Source organism: Camellia sinensis, chromosome 6 (genome assembly GCF_055761805.1).
Source record: "Camellia sinensis isolate YWXY chromosome 6, ASM5576180v1, whole genome shotgun sequence".
Classification (NCBI taxonomy): domain Eukaryota; kingdom Viridiplantae; phylum Streptophyta; class Magnoliopsida; order Ericales; family Theaceae; genus Camellia; species Camellia sinensis.
In genome coordinates this window covers 142,331,269-142,341,545 of record NC_138966.1, presented here as the reverse complement: position 1 = coordinate 142,341,545, position 10,277 = coordinate 142,331,269, and the positions used below count along the sequence as shown (strand labels likewise).

Here is a 10,277-nt window from a genome sequence, read left to right as displayed (position 1 = left end):
AAAAATATAAAAATTTAGTACATTGTCATTTTTTTATTGATTTTTATTTTTCATAAATATTTTACATTTTAAGTATAGTTAAATTAAGTATATCTAAAAAAAACAAATAACTCCAAATCGTTTTCAAAAAATAAAATCAAATAAAATTGAAAGAAGTTGATAAGTTGATGTAAACATACAGCCAATTCCCACGTTTTAAGACCTGACCCATCTCAAAAAACTCCCACATTACACTTCAACGCAAAAATTATTCGGTGTTACTGGTGCAACGTACTCATGTTTCTTCTCACCAATCACTTATACATCATGTTTTTTTGTTATTTTTTAATTATTCAATATAAAATTATAAATTTTCATTTTATAATCAATCACAACAATTCTAAACACCACATAACTGGCCCGAAGACCACCAAATAACTTCTTCAAATGTAGAACACCACAAAGCACAGCGCACAAGCCACTTCCACTTCCCAATCCCCACAGAGAGAACGCAGAATCGAAACGAAAACCAACACGCCTCAGAGCTTCCATGTACGTTCTACACTTCCTTCTTCACACACAGTCTATATCTATATTTATATATACATGAGCTTTGTTATGTATACATTTTATTTTTTTATCCTGGAGTTTTCAGTTTCATAATTTGGGTGATCAAACCAATTTTGGCTACATTTGCACATGTATGTATGTATCTTGATATATATATACATATACTTATTTAGTTATTTTGATTGTGAGCTTTCTTTTCTATTGTATGAATTTTTTTTACTTTTTTATTTTTTATTTTGATAAATTGTTGTTGACATTTGGTAGAATTGAGAGTTTCTAATTGGGTTAAGGCCTATTTTGATAACTAGGAAAAAGCCAATTTATTGGCTTATTTGGTTCACATCAGTTCTCTATTTTTTTGCACCTTTTTTTAAATAATAATAATAAAAAATAAAAATAAAAAAAGAAGAAGAAGCCAATAAGCGAGTTTATTCCTAATTTTCAAAACACTATATAACTAAATTCTTATGCCACTGGATTAGTTTTTCTTTAATCTGTTTATTAATTTTAGTTGCTTTGATCAGTGTGGATCACTGGGTTTTTTTTTTTTTAGTTTTACTCTTGAAAATTAATTGGAAATGTGTTTGTTCTTTTTTCTATTATTTTTGTCTGGGATTTATGTTTTTCATGAGAAAGAGTAGTTTTCAAAAAAGCCTGTAAAGATATCTGATTTCTTTGCAAATTGTTATGTACATGACTAATTATTTTTTGGACATTTTTTTTTCTTTTGCAAGATGAACCCGGTAAACAGGTGAAGAGCGCAATTTCGATAAAAAACACAAGCAGGTCTCGTGTAGCTTTCAAGGTATGGAATTTCTTTTTATATAGATATTTTGCTTAATATATAGATAGATAGATAGATATATCTTTTTCTTTTTATTTTTATTTTTGTGTGGTTTCTATTCGGGCATTTTTTTTTCAATTTATTTAAGATGGAGTTGTGGGTATCTTTTTTTTTAAATTTAATTTATCTGTAATTTTCATTTGTTTTTAATTATTATTATTTAGGTAAGTTATGATGTGAGTTAGATATGTGATAGACATGTGAGTTATATTGATTTAAAGTTTATTTAGATAAACTTTAAAGTTTTCTTTTTAGTTTTTTAGTTTTTTTGGTTATGTTATAATATAATATATAAAATATAGGTAGATATCTATAACTTTAATAGAAAATATTATCTGATTTTTTGGAGAGGAGAAAATGAATGCAAGTTTTAATATTTTTTTTTTGAAAATTTGTGAGAGAGATTAGGAGGGAGAGATTATGAAATATTTTTGTTATTAAATAAATAAATCAGTCAATAGTTTTTTTTAATCTATTTTGTAAATTAAAAATTAATAATTTTGGAAAATTGATTAATTTGTCCTATTAAATGATTTATAAATCAGAAAATTTAGATTGGGAGATTGGAGCTCCCACAGGGCTTGGGGTTAAAAACCCCATTTTGCTTAATATATGGTATAGATGTTTTTTTTTTTAAATGTCTTTTTTTTCCCCTTTTTATATTATATTAAAGTTTAATATTTTGATAATAATCATATGTGTTTGACTTTTCAAGGAATTAAATATCTTTTTTTTATTATATTATATTAAAGTATAATATTTTGATAATAGTCATATGTGTTGGACTTTTCAAGAATTTTTTTTATGCTTGTTTTTAATGCATTAAAGTGTTATTATGAGAGATAATAATCATATGTGTTGGGACTTTTTATGGGAATTCATATGTGTTGGATTTCAAAAAAAAAAAATAATGCTTGTTCTAAATGCATTAAAGTGTTATTATGAGGATAAGACTTGGGAGTTAAAAGAGATTAATAAATGCTAAGATTTTTTATTTTTTTTAAATCAAAAAATTAAGAAATTTAGATTGAGAGATTGAAGCTCCCACAAGGCTTGGGGTTAAAAACCCCTTTTTGCTTAATATATAGTATAGATTAGAGAAATCTGAAGCCACAATTACACACCATAATCAATATTGCCTCTATAAACAGTCCAATCAACTAAGATTCTTTTTATTTCTTCAAAAATAACTAGTTTCCTAAATGAGCAAATTTTATTTTATTCCTTTTAATGTACTAATGTTGTAAACTTGTCAGGAACCATTTTTTTTTTCTACTCTATCCTTTCCCATAATACTTCCATCTTAATCTATGTTATATACTTGGAGAACTAAGGAAAGATTAGAGATAGACAACGTCATATGATTTTCTTTGTATGATACACATTGTGCATTCCTAAATGGAATAGGTTAATAGTACACATGATGCGTTTTATGACATAAACAAATTAAAAAAAAACTTGATCTTTCATTTGTGATCAGACATGGACAAGAGTTGGATTGCATTGGGTAAGACACCTGATGGAAGGATGAGTCAGCCATTTATTGATGGGGTGACATCATTTGTCAAATTTGCAATGGCAGTTGTTGACCAGGAAGGTAAAATTTCGTGCCCATGTTTGAACTGCGTGAACTATTATTCCCAAAATCTTCGAAATGTGCAAATTCATTTGCTTCAATATGGGATTATGCAAACGTACACTATTTGGCATGAGCACGGGGAACCACGTGTATCAAATGAGGCTCATCATGAAATGGCAATTGATGAAGATGAGGTTTTAGGTGGTATTGATGCCTTAGTGGAAGATCGAATAAGAGGAGAACCCAACGATGCACCCCAGAATGAGGAAGTACAAACGTTTGATAAACTATTGAATGATGCCAAACGTGAGGTGTACTTAGGTTGCACAAACTACACTCTGTTGAAGTTTGTCATCGAGTTGCTTAATATGAAGGTAACAAACCACTAGAGCAATAAGTCGGTTAACACACTATTGGAGTTTTTAACAAAACTTTTACCAAAAGATAATTTGGTTCCAAAGTCATTTTATGAAGCTAAGAAAATACTTCGAGATTTGGGCTTATCATATGAGTTAATTGATGCTTGTATAAATGATTGTGTACTCTTTTGGAAGGAAAATGCAAGGTTAGATAAATGTCCAAAATGTAAGGCATCTAGATACAAGATCAATCGTGGCAGGGGTAAGAAGATTCCCCATAAGGTGTTGCGGTACTTCCCATTAACACCAAGGTTGAAAAGATTGTACATGTCAAGAAAGACTGCAGAGGACATGAGATGGCACAAGGAGAAATGTATAGATGACGGAGTATTGAGACATCCCGCCGATAGTGATGAATGGAAGGAATTTGATGTGCAACATCCTCAGTTTGCCCTGGAGCCTCGAAATGTGAGGCTAGGGTTGGCTGTTGATGGGTTCAATCCTTTCGGGAACATGAGCAACTCGTATAGTTTATGGCCTATAGTACTCATTCCTTATAACTTGCCACCTTGGTTGGTTATGAAAGATCCCTTTCTTATGATGTCACTACTTGTTCCTGGAGAATCACAACCAGGGATCGATATTGATGTCTACATGAGACCTCTGGTGGATGAGTTGAATGAGTTGTGGGAAAATGGTGCATTATCTTACGATGCCGTAACTGGTGAGTCTTTCCAGATGCGTGCAGCTTTGATGTGGACTATACACGATTGGCCCGCATTTGGTGACATATCTGGGTGGAGAACAAAGGGTCATTATTCTTGCTACACTTGCAATGATGAACCATATTTTCAATCCTTGAAAGGTAAGACTGCATACACTAACCATCGATGCTACTTGCCTCAAAACCACCCCGAAAGGCGAAAGAGTAAGGCTTACAATGGTAAGCATGAGAAGCAAAAGAGATCTTTAAAGTTACCAGTGGCAAAGATATTAGAGCAATTGGATAGAGTGACAGGTGTCACATATGGGAAGCATCCAAGAAATAAGAAAAGACTCCGTCAGGCACCAAATTGGACAAAGGTAAGCATCTTGTATGAGTTACCATACTGGAAGAAACGGAAGCTTCGACACAACATTGATGTTATGCACGTCGAGAAGAATTTTAGTGAAAATACCTTTGGAACTATGTTAGGCATTGATGGAAAGAACAAAGACACCGACAAAGCACGGATGGACTTGGAAGATATGGGTATAAGGAAAGAGTTGTGGTTAACACGTCATCCTGATGGAACTTATGTCAAACCTAGGGCAATCTTTTCATTGACCCCTGAAGAGAGGGAGGGTTTCTTTGAATTCTTGGAATCAGTGAAGTATCCGGATGGCTATGCTGCAAACATATCAAGATCAGTGAATGCGAGAAATGGTAAATTAACAGGCTTGAAAAGTCATGACTGCCATGTACTCATACAACGGATTCTTCCAATTGGGATGCGTGGTTACGTAGACAAAGAGATTAGTAAAACACTATTTGAGTTAGGTAGCTTTTTCCAGGATTTGTGCTCAAAGACACTGCGCCGTAATGAACTTGAGAAATTAGAGGAACGTATAGTACACATATTATGCAAGCTTGAAAAGATCTTTCCTCCAGCCTTCTTTGATGTGATGGTTCACTTGGCCGTTCACTTGCCGCGTGAGGCTATTCTTGGAGGACCGGTGCAATATCGATGGATGTACCGGATTGAAAGGTAATTGTTAAATTGAAAGGTTCGTAATTATATGTTGCACGTGTAACCTTGCTCTTAACTAATTCTCTTTTCAAGGTTTCTCGGAGCTTTAAAAAAGTTTGTTACAAACCGAGCTCGACCAGAAGGTTCAATCGCAGAGGCTTACATTGTCAAAGAGTGCGTTACTTTTTGTTCAATGTATGTTGATGGGATCGAAACAGTGCATAATCGACCCGAACGAAATCAAGATCGTGGCAAACGTCACAAAGGGTTAACTGTATTCACAGAAACTGCCCGTCCTATTGGCCTAATCACAAGGGATGCTGATATGTCACAAGAATATCGTGATATGGCTCATTGGTTCTTGTTGAACAATAGCCCCGAGATAGAGAAGTATCTAGAGTATGTTTTTCATTTAAATATGTGTATTCTTAGCTTTGTTAATGTAGTTAGCAGTGCATAATAATCACATTCTTTTGAGTAGGATACACAAAAATCTATTACGGACTCCATCTGACCAAGGCATAACCCGTATACAACAACAAGAGTTTCCCAAGTGGTTCAAAGAGCGGGTAAGGCATTTTCAATTTTAAGACATGATTAAAAATTTGTATAAGATTTGATCATTTATTAATTTATTTTTACTATCTTAATGTACGTTATATGTGAATGTAGATAAATATATTGAGAGAAGAAAAGTCACCAGAAGCAACCAATGATTTATGGTCGTTAGCAAATGGCCCAAATTTACTAGTAAAAGAGTACTCAGGTTGCATAATCAATGGCGTACGGTTTCGTACAAGAGAAGTAGACAATCGCCGTAACAGTCAGAATAGTGGTGTGCTTACGGAAGGGGATCATGAGGGAGTGACGCATGAATTTTATGGTCACTTGTGCAATGTTTGGGAATTGGAGTACATGTGTCATAACAAAGTTGTATTGTTCCAGTGTGAATGGTACAACACAGGAAATACAGGTCGAAGTAGAACATTGCGAACTGATGATTATTGCACAAGTATTGATGTCACAAGTCGGTGGTATCAACACGACCCTTTCATCTTGCCTAGCCAGGCTAAGCAAGTCTTTTACCTAAATGATACCAAATGGGGACAACCTTGGCAAGTCGTTCAACGAGTGCAACATAGGGGTGTCTTTGATGTACCAGAGGTAGGTGATGGAGAATCATTACATGAACCAGAAGAAAACGATGTTTTCCAACAAGAAAATATTACCGATGTTGTTCCAATTGACATCGGCCCTAATGTTCAATGTTATAGAGATGGTGTTGAAGCAGAAGTTGTTACAAGGGTTAGGTCATCTGACGAAACAATGATACAGAAAAGAGCTGACAAACAAAATGAAGAGTGTGACGAACCTGATGTGGATTACGATATGGATCTTGATGTAGACTAGGATTTGTAGTTATTTTGCACTTTCTGTATGAACATTGTTCTTAATTAATGTAGTTGAATTTCAGTTGTGGGGTTCATCCACAGTTATGTAGGTTTATCATTGATTGGTCATATTGTGTGTCTGATGGCTTTGTAATTAATTTGTTCTATGATAAGTAAATGGTAAAAACAAAAATCATTCATATCACTCTAGCCATATTTCAATGATTTAGAGCCTATATGACATATCCACTTGTTGAGATTGTTGTTGCTTTATGCTTTATGTATAGAAATATATAATTATCTTTTCTTTACATCTAATGTTCAATTATGCGTATCCACCAAAAAAATGTTCAATTATGCTTTATAGTTGGGCAAAATGGACGCTACAAAAAAGCAATTGACCAAACCAAGTACCGCAACTAAAAAGGTAACGAACTATGAGAAACAAAGAATGAAGAATACTAATAAAAACCGTGAGAGAATGAAGACTCTAGGAGTGAAGAATATAACAACTTGTTTGAAGCCTACGGTTCAACATAAGAAATTGAGGAAGGAAAAACAAATACCAATTGAGGAAAATGATGATGATTATCGACCGTCAGAGGCTGAAGATGGCAGTGACACTGAAGCCTATGATTCGTTTGAGCATGAGGTACTATACATTTATGCATTGTGAAATATATTCTTTCTTGTTACTTTCAATTCATACACACATAGACATGTATATCTTTGTACATATATTCATATTTTATTATGTTATTCAGCTGTTAGAGATACCATCGAGAGCTCGTTCACAATCTCATCATGAGGCATTGACCCACGCATTAGAAGAGGGGGATACCTCTTCACGTCCTGAGGTGACTAGCAATCCGCCACCACCTCTCAATGTGGAGCCTCAACTTGAGGTGACTGCTGGTAATACTATTGGTAAGACACACTCTTTATTTACATTGATTTGAGATCTTAATTAAATTTGTTCACATACTATTTCAATATTATGGCTTCACAATATCAGCTGTTAAGCGTGCTCGTGGCCCGACTCGAGGCAAAGAGGTTCAAGGCCTTGTTGATAAAGATGGAAAGCTTAGCGTGCCTATCCCTCCAGAATTTCGTGCACCGGTAGGGGACTATGCCTCAAAACTAGCCTCAAAGATTGGTGTAGAAGTGCGAACTCGTTTACCAAATCCAAGTGTTCGTAGGTGGAAGTATGTTGATGCCTCCGTTAAGGAGGCGATGTTTCAACGCTTGAATGTAAGTTCGTTGTCTACTTATAGGAGATTTTACTCATTTTTATAATAGGTTAGAAATCTTAATTATTTATTGTAATTATTTTATTTTTTATAAGAATTATCTATGACTTATCTATTTTTTGCAGGATCAATTTGATTTACAAGGAGACCCTGTTGATATAGAGAAGGCAATGAACACAAAATTTGGTCGGAGATTGAGTAACCATACCTATAGGCTGCACAAACAATTCATGGAGCTGAAGGAGGCTAAAGGGGAGGAGTATGCAAGAAACCACCCACCAAAGAATGTCGATCCTACCAAGTGGATAGATCTTATTGATAAAAAGTGGAACACTAAAGAATTTCTGGTAACATTTTCATCTTTTTTATTATATTAGCGAAGAAAGAATTTGATTAGAATAGGGAGAGATTCTAAAACAACTAGAAAGAACACAATCAATTTGCTGTGAAATTCCATATGTATTCTTTTCCCTTTATCTTCTAGGCATGTAAGTGGAACATAATAAAAACCAAATAAGTGGAAAAATGAGAAAGGGAAACTATTAAATATGGATTGGAAGGCTCGCATAATAGGAGATTAATTTATGTTTCCTTAAAGTGCATCTTTCACATCATAGACTAAAGAACTAAGATTTCAGTTTCTATGATTGTATTAATTTTTTGTTTGTTCTTGGGTTTGGTCTGAAGTTTCATGATAATGGTAAGCAACTAGCTAAGTAACTAATATAGGGTATTGAGACAGAACTTTAGATTTGATAGAGTTGCGGAAGAAAGAAAGGGTTATGAGTTTGGTATCAGTAATTGTTCCATATCTTGTGAAATGTAAATGGATTTTTTCACAATCTATCTTGCCCATGCTTATATGCCCCCTATTTGTGAACGGTGTAAATTACTCGTTTTTCTTTTTTCACCCAGAAAAACCATCTTATGATGAAATCTCAACAAGTCCTCTAATCTATTTTTCACAGAATTGAATGAAACTAGTGAATAATTTGAAATATCTTTTAAGTTGAAATGATATATAGGAAAATGATAGAGAGGAACAATGAAATTTCTTTATTATCAACCATTAAATTTGTTTTACTAGTGATACATTTCATTGTTATATTGGTTCATTATTCCTTATAGGAACAATCAAAAGCCAACATATTTGTCTTACTAATGATACATTTCATTGTTATATTGGTCATTCTTCCTTATAGGAACAATCAAAGGCCAACATCGCGAACAGAGAAAGGATGTATACAAAACATAGGTGTGGTTCTAGGTCAATCCCTGTTAGAGTAGAAAAACTGGTACGTATCCTTGCACTTTCAGAATTATATTAGATTCTTAGCTTTATTTATTGAATATTTGGTCTATCGAATTAGGCACGAGAAAAGAAGATGCTAACTGATCTAGCAGAGTTGTACAAGGAAACTCACTATAATGAGAAAACACATGAGTGGATCTCATCTCAAGCTCAGTGTAATTATGTGAGTATATATTGCAATTTTTATTAACAAAATTTTAGAATACTATTTGTTATAATCTTATTTAATTTTCTAATAATTATTTAATTTTTTTTATATTTGATAGGAAAATATGATACAGACACAGGCTGATCACCTCTCACAGCCAGGATCAACCCCTTTGACTGCAGAAGAGCTATCAATCAAAGTCCTAAAGCCAAGGTCTGGCTATGTGAAGGGACTTGGCATGAGACCTTCATCCTCTATTAGGAGAGCCACTACCATATATGCTGAAACAAATGATTATGTGAAGCGCCTTGAGATGCAAATAGAGACACAAAAGGAACAAATACAAATGCAGAACAATAAAATAAAAGATCTTGAAGAGGGTAAGAAGAAGCAAGGGGAGATAATGGCTGATGTTGTCAACTTTTTGAGGACCAAAGGATTCACTGGACACTTTGGAAGTGGAGGGGACTCATCCACAAGTGGACATACTTCTTGGTAAAGTATATTAACTTTAATATAACAAATTTTATAAAAGAATACATGTTTGAAGAATTAGGAAGTAATGGAAACATGCATATGACATCCAATTTGTACAGGTGCACATGATGTATAAATTGTGAATTAGTCTAAAAAATATATTTTTTTCTCTATACTTAAAGCTTGAAAAAAGGCTGTCGAAATGCTAAATTATCACACAATTATAGATTTGTACAAGAACCAATAGAAACACCTTAGGAGGGACCAATATAAGTTGTATGAACTTACGGCACATTAATGGGCTGCACCATTTGTGAATTAGCCTTAAAATTAATTTTTTGTTCTCATAATCTAAAAAAAAGTCTGTTACAGGGATAAATTGTATAATTGATCTAATTGTAAATTGATGAGTTACTAATGTTTTTAATCTTTTGTATAATTGATTAATTACTAAAACTTTTAATTTATTTTTTTGCAGATTGGATTGGGGTGGCATTTTTGACGTGCAACAATGATGTAATTTGTTTGAATGTTCATTTTTGTTTGATAAGGATACACATACTTTTTGGAGTTACACTACTTATTGTTGGATTTTTGGTGGAATTGAACAAGCTATAACTTTTGGATATTTTGTGGAT

General features: G+C 33.4%; 2 protein-coding genes across 3 annotated transcripts; both read left to right on the top strand.

Annotated features, from left to right (window-relative positions):
• The first annotated feature begins 2,875 nt into the window (after positions 1-2,875).
• Positions 2,876-6,471, top strand: LOC145793651 (uncharacterized). The gene is made up of 5 exons (XM_082876517.1): positions 2,876-3,346; positions 3,527-5,079; positions 5,155-5,460; positions 5,543-5,630; positions 5,734-6,471. Exons 1-5 carry the CDS (start codon positions 2,876-2,878, stop codon positions 6,469-6,471), a joined length of 3,156 nt encoding a protein of 1,051 aa, XP_082732643.1.
• A 591-nt stretch (positions 6,472-7,062) lies between these two features.
• LOC114274377 (uncharacterized) lies at positions 7,063-10,215 on the top strand. 2 transcript variants are annotated; one of them, XM_082873129.1, is made up of 6 exons: positions 7,063-7,309; positions 7,358-7,703; positions 7,828-8,049; positions 8,905-8,997; positions 9,073-9,177; positions 9,281-9,931. In XM_082873129.1, the coding sequence occupies exons 2-6, from the start codon at positions 7,686-7,688 to the stop codon at positions 9,659-9,661; spliced, it is 819 nt and encodes a 272-aa protein (XP_082729255.1). In that variant the 5' UTR covers positions 7,063-7,309; positions 7,358-7,685; the 3' UTR covers positions 9,662-9,931. The 2 variants fall into 2 exon arrangements, with proteins under 2 accessions (XP_082729255.1, XP_082729256.1); XM_082873130.1 differs by adding an exon at positions 10,118-10,215 and having other exon boundaries at positions 7,232-7,703; positions 9,281-9,657.
• Positions 10,216-10,277: the final 62 nt, after the last annotated feature.

What these genes read in the sequence shown, in the direction of transcription:
- LOC145793651 (XM_082876517.1), top strand. Translation starts at nt 2,876, where the DNA reads ATGGACAAGAGTTGGATTGCATTGGGTAAGACACCTGATGGAAGGATG. An exon ending in TCGAGTTGCTTAATATGAAG is followed by an intron (nt 3,347 to 3,526) that starts GTAACAAACCAC and finishes CTCTTTTGGAAG; the next exon opens with GAAAATGCAAGGTTAGATAA. An exon ending in CCAAGTGGTTCAAAGAGCGG is followed by an intron (nt 5,631 to 5,733) that starts GTAAGGCATTTT and finishes ATGTGAATGTAG; the next exon opens with ATAAATATATTGAGAGAAGA.
- LOC114274377 (XM_082873129.1), top strand. An exon ending in CTGTTAGAGTAGAAAAACTG is followed by an intron (nt 8,998 to 9,072) that starts GTACGTATCCTT and finishes CTATCGAATTAG; the next exon opens with GCACGAGAAAAGAAGATGCT. An exon ending in CTCAAGCTCAGTGTAATTAT is followed by an intron (nt 9,178 to 9,280) that starts GTGAGTATATAT and finishes TATATTTGATAG; the next exon opens with GAAAATATGATACAGACACA.